The sequence below is a fragment of the Eubalaena glacialis genome, chromosome 6 (assembly GCF_028564815.1).
Source record: "Eubalaena glacialis isolate mEubGla1 chromosome 6, mEubGla1.1.hap2.+ XY, whole genome shotgun sequence".
In the NCBI taxonomy this organism is placed as follows: Eukaryota; Metazoa; Chordata; class Mammalia; order Artiodactyla; family Balaenidae; genus Eubalaena; species Eubalaena glacialis.
The window spans coordinates 4,459,064-4,482,324 of record NC_083721.1 but is presented as its reverse complement, the minus strand read 5'-3'; the positions used below and the strand labels follow the sequence as shown (position 1 = coordinate 4,482,324).

Here is a 23,261-nt window from a genome sequence, read left to right as displayed (position 1 = left end):
TTCCTGGCCTCGGTTTCTTTATCTATAATGAGAACATTGGGCAAGGAAGTTCTCGGTTCCCAAGTTCTGAGGAGATGAAATGAATTGTAGCCACCAAGGAGGTACCGTGACTGCCGAATGTGTATCACAGGTCCACGGTGACGGCGGGCTGGAGCCATGCATTGATGTGGGTGCCCTGTCACTCAGTGCTTTCTCCCCACCCCCTCTCCCCGTTCTAGTATAATGCGGACAAGGCCATCGTGGACAGTGGCACCACGCTGCTGCGCCTGCCCCAGAAGGTGTTTGATGCCGTGGTCGAGGCAGTGGCCCGCACGTCTCTGGTGAGTCTTCAGGATGCTGGATGAATCTCAGAGGTCACACCAGGTCATGACCGCATACTGGGGAATACCACCACGTAGTCTAACAGTTTCCGTCTGAGGACTTTGAGGTTGTTTTATTTTAATGATTACTTATTAAGTTCACAATCTTATTCTTTGATATTAACCAGCAAATAATTCCTTCACTTTAACCTCAGAGGACTTGGATCTGAAGGTGCAACGCTTTTTAGTATTTCAAATAACATTGAAGTTAGCATAGTGCTTTTTTAATCTAAGGGGGAAAAGAACCACTTGGTAATATACTATATTAAAGTAAATGGTAAACCAGGAATACGTTTGTAGCCTTTAAAACAAACCAAAAATTGTACTCCTTTTTTGGCCTTCATCCAAGCTATGCTGGGATTGTAATTCCCACTTCTGTAAAAGAATGAGATTCACACAAGACAAAGGGCAATCCACCAACGTAATCATTCTTTTATGGCCATGCTTTGAAATACAGTCAGAATCATGGTCAAGGACAACATGCCTTTTGAGGGCTTGGTTAACAGTATTCCCAGTGTGACCCCAACTTTCCAGTTAGTTCAAGGCAACAGGATAGACCACAGGGCATTGAGTGGAAGGACCGCAGCCTTAAAGGGCAGATGGAATTGAATTTCAGGTAGCGTCTGCCACTTATTAGCTGAGTGCCTGGAGAGGGCTCTTGTGCCCCCTGAGAGTCTCCGTGTTCTTGTCGTGGGGCTGTGAGGAGGGTCGGTCGTAAAAGCCTGGCACAATGTGCTCGGTCAAGAAGAGCTTCTATTTCATGTCCAAACCACAGTGCTACTACTGTTTGTCTCGACACAAGATAAATGTTTCTCTCGACTTCGTGGGTGTCTTCATAAGCATCTGTTCACGCAGGGCCACCCTGGCAGAGTGACCAAAACTGAGCGTTTCCTGCACAAAGTCTTTATATTGGCACTGACCCCAGTTGGGATTGACAGGCCCGCAACTCCACTGGGCTGGCCAGATCCAAAGAATGATGGATAGGAGATGCACAGCAGTTGCTTTGTTACAGGTGACAGAAGAACAGGGGAAGGAAGAGCAGGGTTTTGCTTGTCCTGGACCCAAACTTGAAAAGTCTGGAAGCGCTGTAGGAAAAGCAGCAGGCAAATCAAAAGAATACAGAGGGGAAAGCCGGAAGAAACAACACCGAGGTCCTCTGTGAACTGAAAGGTCAAGGGAGCAGCGGACAAAAAAGGCAGAGCAATGTCTGCCATTTTTGTCCACTGCGTGTCTAATATCTGCTGAATCAGAAAAACATGGCAGGTAACATTTTTAGTGTCTTAAATTTAGAAAACTGGCTGAAAACCAGACTGTGCTGGAAATGCAGAGCAATATGCTGCTTTTTTTCAGAGTAAAAATGTCCTCAGTGAAATTAATATGAGCACCTTCAAATGTACTATTCTGAGCTCTAAGTGTTTTACAACCGTCCCAAGGACATTCTGGCAGCATAAGCGTGTGACTGCAACAAGCCCGTGACCAGCCTGGGTCTCTGCAGAGTCCGTGACTTCAGCGGGGACCAGCAGGACTGTGGCAGAGGGGCGCTCGCACTCCTGAGGGCAGCACAGCATGTGTTCAGCAGTGCCTGACTGTAATTAAAGCATGAGAAGGAACGAGAGTGCAGAATTTGTTTGCCGAGTCTAAAATTATCCTCTGGTTTCAGTGCCTCCATCAGGAGGGATAGGCCTGGGGAGGATGTTTGTCTTGAGCAGGGAAAGCTCAGCAAGGGTGGAAACTGTCTCTGCCTCGTTGTGCGTGGACCAGAGACGTGCGTGTTCTTTCTCTCTGCTAGGTTCATCTCAGCCGGCTCTCTTGGCTTGGGTTTTCTCTCTTAGTTAAGGAGAGGACCGGCTTTGAAGAGTTAGACACCGTACAGATGCCGGGCTCTGTCTCTGGGCGTAGATTCTTCAGATGGGATTTTAGAAATGAATGGTTTGTAGGTCTGTAGTTCTTGTTTATTATTGAAGTATAGTTAATTTGCAATGTTGTGTTACTTTCAGGTGTACAGCAAAGTGATTCAGTTATACATATATATGTATTCTTTTTCAGATTCTTTTCTGTTATAGGTTATTGCAAGATATTGAATATAGTTCCCTGTGCTATATGTAGGTCTGTATTTTTAAATGAGCCTGGTGGGGAGTTCTGTGTTTGGCGGGGACCTGGGCTTCCTTCCTGCCCAGCTGTGGCACCCTTGTTAGCTCAGGCCCAGTGCTTCTCCATCTGTAAAACCCAGAAGTAGGATGACACCTGCTGTAAATTGACTTCTGACTTTCAACTCTATGATCTGAATGTCCAAACTCTCCCCCAGGACACAAGGCTTGGCCCCCAGGACACAAGGCTTGGCCCCCAGGAAGGCTTTCCAGACTTGCAGGCACCTCTTTGGAGGCAGACGGTCCCCCATCCAGTCCTGAGCTGTGCCTCTTAGGCAAGTTACTTGGCCCCTCTGAGCCTCATTCTTCAGCTGGAAATTGGAGTTCTGTGCCCTCTGTGCAGCCCTAGTCACGCTTCACTTTTTCTGGAATCCAGCAAAATGACTGCCCCACCCCTTCTCAACTCATCCAGCAGGGGGTTCTTCCCTGTGATACGTATTTCAAGCTGGCTTCATTCTTATAAAATGTACAAATCTATGAAGGCCAGCATTAGAGACTTTGCAAGTCGGCCCTGACGGTTTCAGTGGAGAACCTGTGATGGGTGAAGAGGCCGCAGGGGCTTCTTCCCGGTTGTCTGCCCCGAGGGCGGCGGCATGTGCCTGCGAGGTCCTGAGCAGGCAGCTCTCACTCCGTATTCATCCAGGGACACCCAGTTTTCTCACGTCCTATCCTCCTTGACCTCTGCAGCGCCCCTGCTCACCTGCCTTACCTGTCCTCTCAGCTTCCGTCACACCCTCCTCCCAGGGCCTCTTCTCATCCCTGTGTTCCTCTTCATGGGGGTCTCCTTTGCTGGTCCCTGTCTCAGGGTGGGTCCTACGCCCCTCTCTTCTCCCTGTACCCTCTCCTAAGCGATCCCATCCATGGCCACACCATCACTTCCCACCCATTGGTCACTGACTTTCAAATGCATCTCTCCAGCCCAGGCTGACTCCCTGGAGGTTAGACTCAAAGAACCAGTGACCTACACAAATCCTGCTTGGATGCCTTAATCCCACCCCATGTGCCACAGCGCTCAGATCCCTGGTAAATGATCTCTGATAAATGCACGATGGTGCCCCTGGGTCCTTCCCAGCCTCATCTCCTGCCCCTTCCTGTTCTCAGCGCCAGCCTCCATGGCCATCACGTTGTCTCGTGGGACAGGTTCCATGCTCTGCCTGCTCTCCCCACCACGTCTCCCTGACACCCACCTGCCCCTCAACTCAGCTCATGTGCTTTCTTCCTCAGGGACCTTGACAGGTACCCTTTCTTCCCAGTCAACACTCTTCCAGCTCTACTCACATCCCCATCACATGCCCTCCTAGCTCCTCCCCCATCACATATCCTTCTAGCTCCTCCCCCATCACATGCCCTCCTAGCTCTTCCCCCGTCACGTGCCCTCCTAGCTCTGCCCCATCACATGCTCCTCTAGTTCTGACCTGAGCAGTGCAGTGTGCTGGGTGTGTTAAATGAGACACATCCAACATAGTCCTTCCCTCCGGGAGCTGGCAGGAACAGAGCAGGCCTGCTCTGGAAACTTCACTGGGCCTGCTGAGAAGGCACAGAAGTAATTTGTAATTAACTTGCAGATTCAGCAGTTAGTGGATAAGCATGGTCGGCATTGCCCTCTGGTCCCCGGATGAGAGGCACAGGTGAACAAACATTCTGCGTTCTTGGCCATTCATTTTTTTACCCACGAACATTCCCTGAGTCTTTCCTGTGGGCCAGGTGTTAAGGCTATGAGAAGGAGATGGGGGAGCAGACAGCACACATGTGTCCTTAGAAGAATCAGATTCTAGTGCAAGAAACAGAAGTTAACCAATCACACCAATAAATTTAAAATTAAAACTGCTACAAGGAGAAAGGCCAAGGAGGAGAGATATATGGTGGAGTACCAGCACTGTGGGGGGGCAGTCAAGGAGGGCTTCCTGGACAAGGTGGCATTGGAGCTGAGATCTGCGGGAGGAGAAAGATGTTCCAGAAGCGCAGAGAGCCCCCACAGGGCGCTGCACCAGTAGGAAGCTTACTGGGCTCAGGGAATTTATAGGGAAGTTGATGCCCAAAAGGGCCTTGAGCACCACATTTAAGATCTGGTCTCTCTTCTAAAGGGTATTGCCTACTACAGTGTGACCTTGGGCGAGTTATTTCACTTCTCTGAGCGTTGGTTTCCTCATCCGTAAAGTGGAGGGGATGATGTTACTGCCCTGATGCGGGTGTTTGAGGATTAAAGTACTTAGTGCTGCGAAGTGCTCTTAGCAGTGCCTAATACCAGTAAGTCTTCCACATGCCTCGGTAATTTTAATAATTGTGATTTTGTCATCACCATCACTCTTCCAGAAGACTGATGTCTTGCTTTGCGTCCAAATTAAGCAGTGTTTATCGCCATGGGCATCTGGCAAGGTAATGAGGAGAGCTGAGAGCTGCTTCCTGTTGTTGTGCCAGACTCGTCACTGTTTGTCATGTGATCTTGTTTTGTCTAGATTCCAGAATTCTCTGATGGTTTCTGGACGGGGTCCCAGCTGGCATGCTGGACAAATTCTGAAACACCTTGGTCTTATTTCCCTAAAATCTCCATCTACCTGAGAGACGAGAACTCTAGCAGATCCTTCCGCATAACTGTCCTGCCTCAGGTATGAACTTGGACTGTGTTTTCTCTTTTTAACATGGAACGTGCAAAATAAAGCACTTCATGCACAATGAGTGCATTTCAATATCACACCTGTATTAGGTAGCAATTGCCACGATAATGCTGCGTAACAAACGACCACAAAAATCTACCGGCTTTAATCAGTGAGCTTATATTTCTGCTCGTGAGTCTGGGCAGGTCTGCTGGTCTTGGCTGGCTTGCTCACATGGTCTCTGGTCAGCTGGTGGTTGGCCAGGGATAGGTTGGCCTTGGCTTAGGATGATCTCTGAAGGCCACACTTGCGTATCTGGTGGCTCGATTGGTGGAGGGATGGGGCCATTATCTCTCACCACCCAGCAGCTGCCTCAGACAGTGGCAGCAGGATTCTGTGAGAGAGACGAGAAACCTGCAGGTGCTCCTGAAGTCGAGGCCCTGGGACTGGCCACCACCTCTTGCACAATGTTTCCCAAACCAGGCCAGGGGCAGCCCAGATAACCGGGGTGGGGATGTAGACACCACCTCCCAATGGGAAGAGCTGCAAGGTCACATCACAAGGGTGTGGCTACAAGGAAAGTTAAGAATTGAGGCCATTTTTGCAGAATCTACCACAACATCAATATATGTTTACTTCTGATTTATTTATGAATAGAGACTAACACTGGATGCTCAGAGATGGAAACATCAGTTTTTCCATATTCAGTAAATCGTTGATTCCTCCTTCATCCTAAGCATCTTGTTACATAGACCAAGTTCCATCTTCCCCCGTCATGTGTCTCACCTCTTCCTCCCCCTCTCCATCCCCAGAGCCCTCACTCACATCCCCTCTCACTACCACCTCAGGACCCTCCAGCATGCCCTCCACACAACCCCACCCTCTCCTCCTTCTAAAACTATCGCCAGATTCATCTTGCTGAGCCACAGCTCTCCACCCCACTCCTGCAGTCCTGGAGGCCTCATTCGCCAGTGTGGCTTTCCATGACCTCACGGGACCCGTGCTGACTCCCCGGCATATTTCCTGCCGCGCCCTTGACCCTCCACTCTTGGTGGCTCTCCTCCAGCACTGGGTGCCCGCTCCCGTCTCCTCGCCTTTGCTTCCGCCAACCCCCCTGCCTGAAATGCCCCCTCCTCCCCACTCCATCTGTGTATCCACATTCTTCCCATCCTTTAAGACCCAGTGCAAACAACCCCTCTTTGTTGAACCTCTGCTGAGCAGAATGGCCCATTTGTGAGGTTGCCCTTCAAACTCATAATACATGTTTTCTAGTCTACTCATCTGGCCCGGAATCATATCTTCAGGGTAGAGTTTATGCCCTTGGCTTTTTCATTTGACTTCTTTTTTCTCTAACCACACACACACTTATATTTCTTCCCCCATTAAATTCTTAATTCCTTGAAGATGAGAACCATGAGATTTAAAGATCGTCCTTCCTTCCCTAGCACTGCCATGTGGTAGAGGGTGGTGCGTAATAATAACTGTTTGTTGAATGGACAGATCAATGTGTCTTTGTTGCAATTTGCTGAATTTGGGATAAAGGAGTGGGAATGGGGGACAGGGAAAGAGGAATAATTTCAGAAGAAAAAAGTAAATGATAATTTGGCTTTTCCCCATTCTCAGCTTTATATGGGGGGAAGTGCATTGCAGAAATGGAGAGCTGTAGGGGAAAGGATTGAAAGCTTTATGAGAAATACAGCCCAACAGAGGACACATACGCTGAGAGCCGGAAGCTTGAGTTATACTCTCAGCACTGCCCTTGACTCACACTATAACTTTGAACAAATCACTTAGCCCTTTCTGTGTCAGTCTCTTTAACTATAAAAGAAATAATAATACTTGCCAAAGACGTTTTCAGAAGAGTGCAGTATCCTTGGATGAACAGCACTGCATAGAGTGATGTTAGAATGATATGTTTTCAGCATCTTTAAAATAATGTGCTCTTTGTGATTAAATTTTGGTCAGCCCAACAGCAAGATGTGGACATTATTTCATCAATGCGATTTGTAACTAAAGTTGAAACCCAGCTTGAGGACAAAGGTGAATGTGAACTGGAGAATAAGTGGCATGTGGGTGAGTCGACAGTCAGGGACTCATAGGAAGTAGGAGGAAAGCAGGCATTCAGGGGGAAATCTGTAATTATGTCCAGGGCAGGCAGAGCTGAAGGTCCACTGGGGACCGTCAGCCACTTTTAGGGCTGAGCACTGGGTGAGCGTGAAGATATAATGAGGGGTGTTTGGGAGCATTGCATTTAATTTGCATACCTCTGGATAAGAATTCAGTTTTATTCTCACTTACAAGACTGTAGATATCTTTTGGTTAACTTTGACATGTCCACATTTTCACTTTTTAAAAATCTGCTTTCCCGTGTTTTCCTGATTTCTTATTCACCGTCCCAATCCCGTTTGCTTTCCATTGCCTTGTTGAGAAAGGATGGCAGTTATGAACCATTGCCCGATGAGAACTTCACAAGCAACACCCCTGGGAACAGCGCTGGGGGTCCCATCCTAACACCCCAGCTCTGCCCAACTGAAGCCCTTCCTAACATTCAGGGCAATCATCAAGGCTCCTTGTCACCAAAGTTTTAGAATGAGGCCCCTACCCAGGACCGTTCAGGCATCAGCAGCAGTAGATGGGCAACTGATTGCTAGTGCAGAAGAGTCATGCCAGAAAACAGTGTGTCCGTCCCCAAACTATTTTCCAGAAACACATGGGCTGAATCCTATTTGGCCTGTCTAAAAAAGCAGCCCCCAAGCCCAGCCCACAGGCAAATTCTGATTTTTTTTTTCGTATAATCCTAAAAACATAAATAGTTTCACTCTAAATACCACCAGTTTGTCTATTTATGCTGTTTTAGTTAGAAGGCAGGCATTTTATTCTGAGACCCAGCAATACTGGAGCTTTCCCAACATGTTACAAAATTTACAGTCTGGAATTTTTATTGGGAGTCAACTGGCACACACACAGAAAGGACAGAGGGAAAGATACAAACTCAGTTTGCATCATGTTTGTATCAGTGTTATCATTTGCATTTTATTTGGTGATTTTGGGGGGTTTTATTATGGAATTAGTTCATTCAAAGGTAGGAGTGTGTGTTTGTGTGTTCTAGGACCTGCTTACAGAGCCCCAAATGGAAGTGTTTCCGTGGTAGCCGAGTGTATCTGCCACCTTTTCTTAATTTACGTTGACCCTCAGGAGAAGCTGTCTATTTCATCACACTGCTCAAGCTCATTCATTTAATACACATTTGCTGAGGCCCTACTATGTGCCCGGCATATACTAGATGCCTAGGTGCCAAGACTATAGTGAAGAATAGGATGATTCCTTGCCTTGAAGAAGGGTTTACAGACAGACATCAATCAGTGCAGGGTTCTAACTGCTGGACTCACCACCTGGACATGGCAGCTGCTTGATGTCCAGCAGGTTAGGACTCTGGGAACAATCCTGGCGTGTCCTTGCTCACCTTCATGCCTTGAGACCCCTTTCCCTCCGGTCTTCCCTGCACGTGGCAAGTGCACTGATGTTCATCTTCCTCACGTGTCAGTGTGATCATGTACGTTTTGATCATGCAAGGAGCATGTGCTGTCATTCATCTTTGTATTGCTGGTACTGAGGACAGCGTCTAGGCCTTAGTAAGTGCTCAGTAAGTGTTGAGCACGTAGACGACGGATGGATGGACGGACAGATAGACATCTCCTGGAGGGGTGCACCTGTGTACAGTCAGAGGTGGTGTGCATGTTCCTATCACTTCAGTAGTGTTTATCACCAGGCACATGGTCCCAGCTCCTGGATGGCAGGGCTGGTAGCATCCTCTCCGTTCTCCGTAGCTCCCAGGGCACCTTGGAGAGTCTGAGTACACGGCAGCCTCAACAGTTTTGTGACATTGCCTGATTCATGTTTTTTCTTGTTTGCTCTTTCCTCTTCAACAGCTTTACATTCAGCCCATGATGGGGGCTGGCATGAATTATGAATGTTACCGATTCGGCATTTCACCTTCCACAAACGCGCTGGTGATTGGTGCTACTGTGATGGAAGGCTTCTATGTGGTCTTTGACAGAGCTCGGAAGAGGGTGGGCTTCGCGGCCAGCCCCTGTGCAGGTAAGCAATGCTTGAATTGGACAGGGGGCCCTCACAAGAGCACCTGATGTCAGATAACTGACTTGGAAGCAGTTCTTGATGGTGAATCAGTTGCCATTGAATTCTTTCACTCATGCCTATCTCAGACATCAAAGTCTTATCCTCAAAGTGTACTGGGGGATTGCGGAGAGGAATACGTGAGAATAACCCATGTCAGACTTTTAGTCCAGTGCTTGACACATGGCAAATGTGCAATAAATGTTAGTCATTGCAGTTATCTCTCATATTAAACTTAAAACGGCATCTCATACCAGGAATAAAAATACTCTATAGGGCCTTGGGGATGAATTACAGTTTTTGGACAGTAAAAGCAAAATGAATAAAAAAGAAAATGCATAGATAAGCTGTGTGTATTTTCTTCCTCAAAGATATCCTCGTTATGAAATCAGAGGTAAGTGCCCGTCATTGCTATTTCTAGAAATCCTAAAATCGTGAGTGCATTTTTCTCATAGTATTTTTTTGAAGAGATGCTATGAGGGTGACACAGCAGCATTATTCGGTGAAGTCTAGCTTGAGGATTGGGTGAATCTTCAGAGAAACCAGGAGAGCACAATAAAGTTGATAGGATGGTTAAACCCCTTCCACTTGGAAATGTCACAGAGTTAGCAGCTTGCTTGAAATGAAGTGTTCCCACAGCACACGGGTTAGAGGGAGGTACTTCTGACTGATGGCCCGAGCTAGCGAGGAGAAGGCAAATCACAGAAGCGGCAGGAGATGGAGTCGCTGGAGGGATGGAGAAGGGATGGAGAAAGCGCGTGCACCAGGGCGGAGGCCGAGAGAGATGCCGCGCTCAGGGTAGGGTTTCAGAGGACTGAAAATGTCCCAGTACATTGGATTTGGGGTCAGGAACAGAAGGGAATCCCCAAGTTGTACTGGTAACATGCTAAGGGGGAGAACAAGAAATGTGAGGTAGAAAAAGAACTGACAACAAAAAGATAAAACAGAAGAAAATCAAGGGTTGTAGTGAAATACAAGACTGCCATGTAGTGAAGGAAAGGGAATATGAATTTGAGGAAGAAAAAATTCTTAGACATTAGATGTAGTTGTATGACAGGCAGGGATGCTGGCTGACCATGCTGGTAGCCTGTACTCGGACCAGACCTTCACTCTGATCTAAAACCAGCTGAGGGGTTTGGAGGCAAGCAGGGGAGGTGAGGGCACACAGGCAAAATGCCAAATGATCACAGCTGATTTATTCAGGAGGTGAGGTTTCAGTTCTTATTTCTTACTACCTAAATCGTGGTCTTAAAATAGAGGCCCAGTAAATAAAGCAGGTAAGTGATGCTTCATATTCTTGTTTCAAAAAAAAAAAAAAAAAAAAATGTAGCGCTAGAATGTCTAATTCTAAAGAATTTCATGAAAAACTTGAAAATTTGAATAAATTTCTAAATTTAAATGTATTATTAAATATGTTATCAATGATAGTCTGATATGTCTGTCCTGGATGCTAAAATAGATCCAACTTAATAATTTTGGTAAATATTACTTAGTGCCAATGAAAAGGTTAGATATAAGATACATTTGGTATCCTTCAGTCTTGGTGTAATCTTTTGGACAGTTTCTATAATAAGAAATATATTTATTATAGTGCTTCCACTGTATTCTATATGGGATATGCCATCTACCTAGATAGCTAAATATATAGAAGCAAGTGTAAGCATATATTATTTGGTATTAGAGAATAAACTCTGCTTAAAATTACAAAAGCTGAATAAAAATTTCACAAATAAAAAACAAAAAAACAAAAAAACAACACGCTGTCTATTCCCACGAAGTAAAATAACAATTTGGAGAACAGAAAAAGAGAAATATTCAATGGAAAAATTAAGTATTAGGCCAATTCATATTCTATATAAATAAAATCATCTAACCCCAGGTACATATTTGTATGTACATATTTGTATGTAGTCCCATATATCTCCTTAAATATCAGTGCAGATTTCTTTGTATTAGTGAACAGGCTTGGAATCCTTGAGACTTGACATTTTTTTTTATCTTAGTCATGAGTAAATGTTTACCCTTCAGCTGTGTATTAACTCTTTCAACCTGTTAGATTATCACTGAAAGAGAGCTTTCTCTGTAGCATTACCTGGGACTGTACAACCTGCAACACCACTGTATCTCCCAGCTGTGACTCTTTCCCTCCTTCTAACCCAGAGGATCTAAGAACTACAGCAATTTCCCCACAATTTCTGTTCTCTTGTTAAATACCATTAAAGTAGAGGCTACGATGGCAACAGCTGTTATATCGTCCACTTTACTTAATACCTCAGAGAGCATGATCACCGTATGTTTCCCGAGTGAATTACTGTTGGAAATAGTTTAATATTAAGTGTCTCTAAGCAGACCGTCTCTTGCACTTCATCATGAATTCTTTGTTAGGTGCTCTTATACAACTTCTTTGGGGCTATTTTTTTTTAAATGTACTTAAGGTCTTGGTACTTAAACATTAGATTTTACCAGCAGTGGGAATATACTCTGATATGTCTCCTCTTTAGTGCAAATTGTTTAGCCATTAAAGTAATTACTTCCCTCAGGGCAGCAATTAGGAGCTAGACAGTGGTCTAAATAAAGCACCATAGTAAGTGGAAGAGATACCCTGCCTTTCTTTTTCTTTTTAAAAGTGTTTATTTTTAAGTTATAGCATGTTTTAAATAACAAAATGTTTTCAATTGCAAGAAATCATGTATTATGTACACACTTGGGAACACCCAGATTGAACAAAGGCTAACATTTTGTTACATTTTCTTCAAAAATTTTTCATAGAAATAAAAATAAATATAGCCCCATGCCACTGCCTTCCCCAGAATTACTCTTTATCCTGAAATTTGTGTATATTCTTCTCCTAATTACTGCACACTTATGATTTCACTTCGTGGTTATAACTACCTTGGATTAGTTATCCATTGCTGTATAACAATTACCCCCAATTTAGCAGCATTCCATGGCCTTGTGCAGGTGCCTAGGGTCAGGAATTGAGAGGGGGCGTAGCTGGTGGTTCTGGCCCATGGTCTCTTGTGAGGCTGCAGCCACCTGAAGGCTGGAGGGTCCACTTCCAAGTTCACCCACGTGGTTGTTGGCAGGAGTCCTCTTTCCTCACCATCTGGACCTCATCACCGGCCTGCCTGAATGTCCTCAAGGTAGGACACTGATCACCCCAGAGCAAGTGATCCGAGAGAGAGAGAGAGAGAGAGAGAGAGAGAGAGAAGGAGGGAGGGAGGGAGGGAGGGAGGGAGGGATAGAGAGAGACAGAGGGAGGGAGAGAGAGAGAGGGAGAGGGAGGGAGAGAGAGAGAGGGAGAGGGAGGGAGGGAGGGAGAGAGAGAGAGAGAGAGAGAGACAGAGAGAGACAGAGAGCACGCAACAGAATCCCCAAGACAGAAGCCACAGCCCTTTTATAACCTAATCTCAGAAGTGCCGTGCTATCACTTCTGCCTGCTCTTCTGGTCACACAGAGCAACCCTGGTTCTATACTACTTGGGAGGAGACTACACAGAGTAGATATCAGGCAGCAGGGATCACTGGGGGTCATCTTAGAACCTGCCTACTGTATACTTATAAATGAGTACCTATACCAAAACATAGGTTGGTTTGTTTTGGTGTTTTGGCATTTTTAAATTTATATGAATGCCTTAGTGCTGTGCATATTCCTTGTCAACTTGCCCTGATTGCTCAACTTTACATTTGGTAGAATTTCCATGTTGAAATGAGGACTAGGTCATTCATTTTGACTGCTGTGTAGTATTCCATTGTGAGAATATACCCAGATTATTTACCCACTCTGGCCTTGAGTAACATTTGGGTCGTTTCTGATATTTCAGCTGCGTTGAACATCTTTGTGCACGTGAATGAGATCTTCTGGAAATGGAATTTCTAGGTGATTTGCTATGCCAGCCTTCAGTGTTACTGGCTGCTGACTAATTTGTCTTCCAAGTAGCTGGACCACCAAAGTTATACAAGAATTTTCATTCCCTCAAAGTATTATCATATTTGTTTTGTTTTCTTTTTTGCCAATATGTGTGTGAAATAGTGCTACATTTTAATTAATTGCTCCTGAGATGACATAACTTTTGATATGTTTATGGGACGGTTAAGCTTTTTCTCTGATAGTGAATTTTTCTATTAACAGCTTGTGCACATTTTTCTAATTATTTTTTATTGACATACATAAGTTCTTTATATATTTTAGATACTAATTTTCTGGGTTATATGCATGGCACATATTTTCTCCTAATCTCTCTGGCTTTTCTTGGTTTTTGTGTCTTTTATTTACATTTTTAATTTAATGAAGTAAAATTTACTAATCCCTTTTTATAGCTTCTATTCTGTACTTTATTTGAGAAATTCTTCCTTTCTCTAAAAAAATAGAGATTATTTTTCTTCTAAAGGTACTTTATACTTTTGTTTCATTTTCTTCTAAAATGTGAAGTAGGAATCTAATTTTTATGAGGCCACTGAATTTTCTCAGCATCATTTATTGAACATATGTTTTCCCACTGATTTTTTCAATATTTTATTGTAAAAAAATTTAATATACAAAAAAGACTAAAAATAATACAATAACGTCCTGCATACTAACCATCTAGACTTAATTTTAACATTTTGCCATGTATCAGTATGTGTATATGTATATATATATTTTTTGCTGAACCATTTGCAAATAAGTTGCAGATATCATGACATTTCACCCCTAAATATTTCATTGTTCATCTCTTAAAAATAAGTACATTCTCCTACCTAACCATAATATCAATATGACACCTAAAAAGGTAACAATATTTACCTAATATCATATAATATCTAAGCCATATTCAAATTTCCCTAGTTGTCCCAAAAATGTTTTCCTTAGCTTTTATTTTTTTTGAAGGCCAGTTGTATTAGAGAATGTATCATACTCAGATTCATCTGAGTATTTCCTGATGGTATCATTTAACATTTTTGTTTAATATCATATTCATATTTCCTAGAAACTTAGGACTAGAGGCTTGATTAGATTCAGGTTAAATATTTTTTGCAAGGTACCTACTGAATTTTAATAATTTCTTTGTCATGTATATATATCTGGGTCTATTTCTGAGCATTCTGTTTTGTCCCAACAGGGATAGTTGTGTATCTCTGTGCTATAACATATGGTTTTAATTTCTGTAGTTTATAATAAGATTCAATATCTGGTAGGTGTTTGACTCTTCTCCTTATTCTTCTTTAAAATTGTCCTGGCTACTTTTATCCTGTTATTCAGCTTGTCAAGATCCCTGAAGAATCATATTGAGATTTTGATCAGAACTACATTGAATTTATAGATTAACTTGAGAAGACATCAAATTTCTACTGTATGAGTCTTTCCCCCATGAATGTGCTAAATCTCATTTGTTTAGGTCATCTTTGATGTCCTACAGCAAGGTCCTGTGGTTTTCTCTAAAAAGGTCTTACACATATACTTATTACTAGATACCTCTTAGTGCTTACTGTTATTATAGATGAGATTATTTAAAATTGTATTTTCTAATGGATTATTTGGTATACAGGCTTTCCATTTTATTGTGTAGTAATCTTCTACACAAGGCGTCCAGCCGCCTTGCTGAATTCTCCGTTTTTTAAACAGTTGTTAGAATCACTTGGATTCTCTTTGGAAAGGTAGATGATCTGCAAATAATACGCTTTTTAGCATTTCTAATCTTTTATCTTTTAGTTATTTTTCTTTTTCTGATGCTTTTAGAGACACTATTGAACAGAAAATGGTGATGGACATTTCTCCTTACTTTAATGGGGGTGATTAAAATACTTCACCATTGAGCATAATGGATGGGTTAGGTTTGTGGAAGTCCCTTCCAATCCTCAATTAAGGGATTCCTAGTTGCTGACATTGTTTAGTATGAATTAAAAAAAGCTGCTCAACAGTTTCTACTAATGTTAAACGTACTCCTACTCAGTGACCCAGCAAATTTCACTCTTAGCTATATGCAAAGGAGAAATGAATGTGTATGTCCACTGAAAGACTTGACCAGAAACAGCTTTATTCATAAAACTAACCAAAGTGCTGCATTCATGATAATTACATAAAACTATCATTTTCATCAAACTAAAAACAGTCCAAAGTCCTTCGAAGGAGAATGGATGAATAAATGGTCATCTTTCCATTCACTGGGACACTACACAGCGATTTTCTTTCTGCTGCAGAATGTACTTTAGGATTTCTCTTATAAAAGTCTGTGAAAGGTAATTTTTATTTTGCCACAGCTCTTGAATCATAATTTAGCTGTGTGTGGAATTTAGGTCAACCGTTTTCCCTTAGTGTTCTGGAGATGCTGTTTCATTACTCTCCTGCATCATAATTGCTGGTGAAAAGAGGCCAGTGAGTTTCAGTTGTTATACCTTTAAGGGTAATCTATTCCTTCTCTCTGGGTGCTGTTGAGACTTCTTTTATTTTAAATTTTTAGTGTTCTGAACTTTCACCATGATATATCTAGATATAGATTATTTTTTCATCTTGCTCAAGACTCATTGTGCACTCTGATTCTGATAACTCATGTTCTTTGTCATCAACCCTAGAAAATTCTCAGCTGTATCTCCACACCCATTCTTCTACTCTCGTCTAATCTCCTATGAAATAAATTTTGGGAGTTCTTGTTATTTCCTCCATAACCCTTGACCTTTCATTCATATTTTCTTTGCTGCATTTTGTGTAGGTTCCTCAGGTACATCTTCTATTGGTCTAGTTCTCTCTTCAGCTGTGTTCGATCTACTTAACCTATTCTGTGAGTTTTAAATTATATTAACCGTATTTTTCATTTTCAGAAATTCTATTTTGTACTTTCTCAGATGTACTAGTTTACTTTTCTGTAGTGTCCTGTAATAATTTTGTTGTGGCTTGTATTTCCTTTATCTCCTTTATCATTTTTTATTTAATTTTAAAAAACGGCTGGGTAATATTCAAAAGGTACAGTGATTTATACAGCACACCACTCTCTCAGATTCAATCACATGAGTACATAAAATCTTCCCTCGTTACTACTTTTTTGAGCCTCATGATCTCCTATTGTATGGGTGTTTCCTAATTTGTTTAATTAATCCTTATTGATAGGCATTTATGTTGTTTCTAATCTTCTGTTGTGACAACAGTGCTGCAATGGATACCGTTTATATATGTCTATTCACAGATAAGAAAGTATACTTCCAGGTTGGATAACTAGAAATAGAATTACTGGGTTGAAGGGTATATCATTTGTAATCTTGGTGAATATTGTCACATTGCTTTCCATAGAGGTTATACTCGCTAATACTTGACTATACTAGTTCTCTAGCAATGTATGTGATGGCCTGTTTCTCCAGTCAGACTCACCAACATAGTGACACACTTTGGGGAATTTTGCCAATCTGATAGGTGAAAAAAGATTATCTCAGTGCAGTTTTAATTGTTTTGCTTTATATGGGTGAGGTTGAGTTTCTTTTCATATAACTAAGGGTGTTTGTTTTTCCTTTTCTGTGATCTATCCACTCCTATCATTTTTACATTTTTTTCTGTTGGATTTTTAGTTTTTGGTGTCAATTTGTAAGAGCTCTTTATGTCTTCATTTGTCTGGAGGAAGAAAAGCTAAAATTCATATCTCAATTGGAAATTATTTTTAAACTTTGCTTCTGATGAATTTTAGTGTAAAAAATGTTTACTTTTATGCATGTAAATATATCAGTCTTTCGCTTTAAGTTTCTTGGGTTTAATGTCCCTTTTTAAATTACCTTTCTCACTAAAATTATTTTGTGTGTTATTTAAGTATATACTTTTCCGTTTGATTTCCCTTGGCATAGAATGTACAGATTAAATCTTTTCTCCCCAAGATGACTACCAGATTGTTCCTATAACATTTATCAAATGATCTATCTTTTCTTGACTAATTTGAAATCCCACTATTATCGCACACCAAATTCGAGTAAATATTTGGGAGATATATATTTATTTCTGGGTTCCCTATTTTGTTCCATTGATATGTTGTATAGTATTAGTTTCCTTTTATTGTTCTTTTTTCAAAACTTCCCTGCTATTCTTAATTTTCTTTTCCTTTATGAACTTTTGAATCAGCTTGTTAGTTAAAGAAATAATCTTGTTGGTATTTTAGTGAGTTTTTAATCCCTTTAAACACAGCTGTTGTATAATGCAAGCAGATTGTTGTATTTTCTATCATTGATAGAGAACTAATCTCCTTGTTTTTGTGTCTGCTGACTGTTCTCTCCTAGTGGACTTTTTTTCTCACTTGGTTTGTAATTTTTTGTTGTGAGCTTATCTTTAGTGAGAGTGTTTTTTTGTTTTTTTGTTTTTTCCCAATCTGAGAGAGTTGAGTGCACTTTGGGTTGTAAAAAATGTTCCTATAAAGCAATTTGCACTTTTCTGTTGAGTGTTTTTCAAACCATGAGAAGTATGGTGTTTCTACACCAAGTTGTGTAAATTTAGATGCCAGCCATGATTGAGGTATTGGTTTTGAGGTTCTGTTTCTCATGGGACAGTCTTTCTTGCCCTCAGCTTCCACCCTCCTCAAACCTCAGACAGAGTCAGGCTTCCTTGTTGGTAGAGTTTTCCTGGCTCCCTGTACTGATGGGCCAGACTTTTGCTGGCATGTCATCTCTAGCGCCCCTGTCCTTGGTGCTGGGGTCAAGTCTTCTGTCCACCCCCAACTCGTTGGGAATTGGAACCCAGCCCTAGGGCCTATTTCTGAGCTCAGCTACAAATTCAAAATTAAGGGTTGTTTTTGTCCTCTTTTCTGTGTGTTATAGCAGGAGAAAGTTCTACCTTTGCACCAACCAGAACTTGAAAATCTTTGGGAGCTGCCCTTCTCCCCTAGTGTCTTTATTTTGGTTTTCATAATAATCTGTGTTTGTCAGACAACACTTAGCTTATGGGATTAGGCTTCTCTATAAGGGTTGGGGTGGGAAAGAGGGCAGTGAGTGGGAGCTCTTTGATTAGAATCTCCTGGGGAGCTTTTTAAAATATGCATGGTCTACATTCTCACCTCCCTTTTCAGCCAAGGTATACAAGAATGGTGGTGGGTGGGTGCGTGATGGGTATTTTGGAAAAAGATCCCCAGATGCTTCTCTTCTTCTGCCCCTGCTTCTCCTCAACTCACCCTCCACTCCTACGGACAGTCACTATTCTAGTCTCAGTTCAGAGCCAGATAAACAAGGTGGCAGTCGTGGTGTGTCATGGAGATGGCCAGCCTGGGTCTGCAGCACATAGTCGCACATACCTGGAACAGGTACTGGGGACTGGAGCACATTCACCTGCCTCTCTGTTGCCTGGACCAAATGTCCTATAGCTAGGAAAATAGTAGCGTGTTAAAATTGACAACTTTCTCTTAATGTATCCAAAGCTTCTGAAACACCACCCATCTCTTTTTATAGATTGAGACATTTAGCACCCAAGAACTGTATAGATATCAGCTTAGACAATTTGAGACACATCATGGATTGTGGCAGTCGTTTAACTGTGAATTTTCTTTGCGGCAGGTTGAAACTGGATATTCTAGTTCATGTTTAAAAATAGGAAAGTTAGCTGTTAAGAACAGAGTCTCAGAGATATGCCTCTGCCATCTACTTAAGAGTACAACCAAAAGATGCCAAAGCCAAGGGCCCCCAAAGACATAGATTAGGCAGGCCTGCTTCCTCATTTTACAGAAAAGAACACTGAGGCTTTGGGATGGTAAGTGGCTTCACATGGTTGCAGAGCAAAACGGTACTGAATCCATTGCACCGGTCCTATAACTCCAGGACACTCTTCCAAGTAAAGCACATCCACTCAGAAAGCATCTCAGTACCAACTAATCCATGGGAGGGGATGGGTCACTTCATTTTGTATGCTGTGGTGGAAAAGACCCGACCACTATAATTTTTATAGTTGGTAAAGGAGCTGTCTTCCTCAGGCACTCATTATCAGCTGGGTCCTGACCGTCTAGGAGACAAGACAGAAAATGCATAATTAAAATTTTAACCCAAGCCCTTGATGAAAGAATTTAAAGTAACAGTGTATTAACAGCTGACATTTAGTAAACACTGACTTTAGACCAGGCACCCTGCCAAGTGCTTAACTCCTATTGACTTGGTTATCTACACAACAAGACTCTGCTATTATTGGCTTCACTTTACAGATGGGGAAACTGCGGGGCAAAGAAGTTCAGTAACTTGACCAAAATGACACAGCTCATAAGCGGCAACTAGGACTTGCCCCCCAGGGACCATGCTCTTAGCCACGGCACGCTGTGGCCTCTCATAAATAGATCCAATGTGAAAAGTGAAAATCTGTTCTGTGACCACAGAATTAGTAGTATGTGTAATAAATGCACAGGCTTTTCAGTGAATGGCATTTCTAGAAAATATTCTCCAGAAGTAATTTTAAATCAACTTTCCTTTAACATTGGGTGGCTGGTTAGCAAATGTGAGAAGGCTGTTGTTTCCAGATAATACATTATGTCTGACAACCTTAAATTGGGGCTAGTTCTCAAAAACTTTTTAAAAAATACATAACTTTTCTGATTATAAAAATAATACATGTACATTAAAGAAAATTTGATGATGTTGGGTTTTTTTTTTTTTTACTATTTTTATTGTATTTGTATATATGTACAGATGGTCCTAGATTTATGGTGGTTTGACTTGAGATTTTTTGACTTTATGATGGTGTGAAAGCCATATGCATTCAGTAGAAAGCTTACTTTGAGGTGTGGATTTTGATCTTCGGCTGAGCTAGCAATATGCTGTCGATGCTGTTGGGATGCTGGGCGGCAGCAGCTGAGGCTGCCAGTCAGCCCCGCAATCTCCAGGGTAAACAACCGATGACACGCTTAGAACCATTCTGTACCCAGACAGCCATTCTGTTTTTCACTTTCAATACAGCATTCAGTAAATTACAGGAGATATTCAACACCTTATAAAATAGGCTTTGTATCAGATGATTTTGCCCACCTGTAGGCTAATGTTAAGTGTTCTAATGTAAGTGTTCTGAGCACTGTTAAGGTAGGCTAGGCTCAGCTACGATGTTCAGTAGGTCAGGTGTATTAAATGCATTTTGACTTAATGATATTTTCAACTCATCATGGGTTTACTGGGCTGTAACCCCATCATAAATCTAGGCAGATGTGTGTGTGTCTCATATATGGAAACATGTATAAACTTGGGCGTTCCACTTGAAGAACAATACTAAAATACTAAAATCCCTAGGTACCTAGCAGAGCTGGCATTGGTTTTGTTTTTCTTTTTTAACCTAAATGTAATCATTTCACATGTGTTATTCTTTGACATACTTTTTTGACTGCCTTGTTCTTTTGATTTTTTGAAAGCGTCATTGAGATATAATTGGTATGAAATGAGCCATTTGTGTTATAGGGTACAATTTGGTAAGTTTTACGTTAGGTGTGCAACCTGAAAACCATCCCCACACACAAGATGATAAACATTTTCATCATGCCCCAAAGTTTTCTTGTACTTTTCTGTCCTTCCTGCCCCCCAGCCCTTGCTGCCTCCGACCCCAACCCCAGGTAGCCACTGATCTGCCTTCTGTCACTATAGATTACTTTTCACTTTTTAGAATATCATATAAATGGAATCATAGCATGCATTCCTTTTTGTCTGACTTCTTGCACTCAGCATAATTATTTTGAGATTGATTTCTTTTTTTCATGTATCAGTAGTTCATTCATTTTTATGCTGAACAATGCTCAATTGCGTAGATATATCATAATTGGTTTACCCCTTTCACCTGTTGAACTTTTGGGTTGTTTCCGGGTTTTTTTGGCTATTGTAAATGAAGCTGCTCTGAAAATTAGTGTAGAAGCCCTTGGACATAATTTTCATTTCTCCTGAGTAAATACCTAGGAGTGGAATGGCTGAGTCATAGGAGAGGGATAGGTTTCACTTCCTAAGAAATTGCCAAACTGTTTTTCAGAGATGGCTGTGTCATTTTCCATTTCCACCAGCTGTGTATGAGAGTTTCAGTGCCTCTACATCCTCACCAACATTTGATATGGTCCATCTTTTTCATTTTAATAGGTAGTTAGTTGTATCTTATTGTGGTTTAAATTTGCATTTCCCTAATGACTCATGGTCTTGAACATCTTTTCATGTGCTTATGTGCCATTTACACATTTTCTCTGGTGAAGTGTCTTTTCACATTTTCTTGCCCATTTTTGTATTGAGTTGTTTTCTTATTTTTGAGTTTTCAGAGTTCTTTATATTCAGAATACAAATCCTTTATCAAAAATGTGACTCGCAAATATTTTCTCCCAGTCTTTTCAGTCTCTTAATATTGTCTTTCAAAGAGGACAGGTTCTTAATTTTGATGAAATAAAATTTATCAGTATTTTTCTTTTATACATTGTGCTTTTTGGTGTTAGAGCTAAGAAATTTTTTGCCTACCTCAGTGACACAAAGATTTCCTCCTGTGTTTTTTCTAGACGTTTTATAGTTTTAGAAATGTGTTATTTAGTTTCCAAATATTTAGGGATTTTCCAGCTATCTTTTAGTTGTTGATGTATAGTTCCACTGTTGCCAGAGAACATAGTATGAATTGAATCTTTTAAAATTTATTGAAACTTGTAGTGTGGCCCAGGATACGTCCATCTTGGTAAATGTCCTATGTGCTCTTGAAAACAATGTATATACTGCTGTGTGGGTGGAGTATTCTGTAATTGTCAAATTGATTGATAGAATCGTTCAGGTTGTCTATATCCTTACTTATTTTCTGTCTCCTTGCTCTATTATTGAGAAAAGGATGTTGAAATCTCTGACTATATTTGTGAAGTTGTCTATTCCTCCTTTTGCACTTTTACCATTCTTCTTTTACATATTTTGAAATTCTGTTGCTAGAGGCAGAAATTATGTCATATTTGTGAATTGAACATTTTATCATTATGAAATTACCATGTTTATCTGATAGTCCTCTGCTCTGGATCTACTCTGTCTGATATTAATATAGCCACTCTGGGTTTCTTTTTATCAGCATTAGCATGTACATCTTTTTCCATCCTATGACTTTTAACATAATTGAGTATTTACATTTAAAGTAGGCTTCTTGTAAGCAGCCTATAGTTTGGTCTTGCTTTTTATCTGGTTTGACAATCTCAGTTTTTCAACTGGGGTGTTTAGACCAGACTTCAGCAAACAGCAGCCAGCAGGCTAAATCTGGCACGTAGCCTGCTTTTCTATGGCCCATGAACTAAGAATGGTTTTTACATTCTTAAAAGGTTGTTTAAAAAAATCGAAAGGAATATGTGATAGAAATCATGTATGACCCAAAAAACCTAACATGTTAACATGGTCCTTTATGGAAAAAGTCCACAAACCCCTAGTGTAGACTATTTATATTTAATGTGATGATTGATATGGTTTGGTTTAAGTCTGCAGCCTTGCTATGTGTTTCCTCTGTCTCATCTGTTCTTTCTTTCCCTTTTTTCTGTTTTTCTGCCTTTTTTTTTTTTTGGCTGCATTGGGTCTTTGTTGCTGCATACAGGCTTTCTCTAGTTGCGGTAAGCGGGGGCTACTCTTCATTGTGGTACACAGGCTTCTCATTGCAGTGGCTTCTCTTGTTGCAGAGCACGGGCTCTAGGCACACGGGCTTCAGTAGTTGTGGCACACGGGCTCAGTAGTTGTGGCTCGCGGGTTCTAGAGCACAGGCTCAGTAGTTGTGGCGCACGGGCTTAGTTGCTCCGCGGCATGTGAGATCGTCCCGTAGCAGGGCTCGAACCCATGTTCCCTGCATTGGCAGGTGGATTCTTAACCACTGCGCCGCCAGGGAAGCCCCTCTGCCTTCTTTTGAAATGAGCGTTTTTTTCCCCTTGTTTGTTAGCTATGACTCTTTGCTACGTTATTTTAGTGGCTCTAGGGTTTGTAGTATCCACATTTACCTTATCACATCTACCACTTCCTGTAGTAAAAGAACCTACACAGTGTACTTCCCTTTCTCCCCTCTGTCATTTGTGCAGTTATTGTCATACATATTACTTAGATGTGTGTTACAAACCACCCAATATATTATTATTTTTGCTTTAA

At 41.6% G+C, this 23,261-nt stretch overlaps 1 protein-coding gene across 1 annotated transcript in view; it reads left to right on the top strand.

Annotated features, from left to right (window-relative positions):
• The window catches only part of BACE2 (beta-secretase 2), an 85,530-nt gene that overhangs the window by 56,926 nt on the left and 5,343 nt on the right, over nt 1-23,261 (top strand). Inside the window, exons 6-8 of the mRNA XM_061192855.1 lie at nt 219-320; nt 4,963-5,112; nt 9,030-9,198. Of these exons, the coding sequence (XP_061048838.1) occupies nt 219-320; nt 4,963-5,112; nt 9,030-9,198 (421 nt within the window). The remainder of the gene's footprint in view (nt 1-218; nt 321-4,962; nt 5,113-9,029; nt 9,199-23,261) is intronic.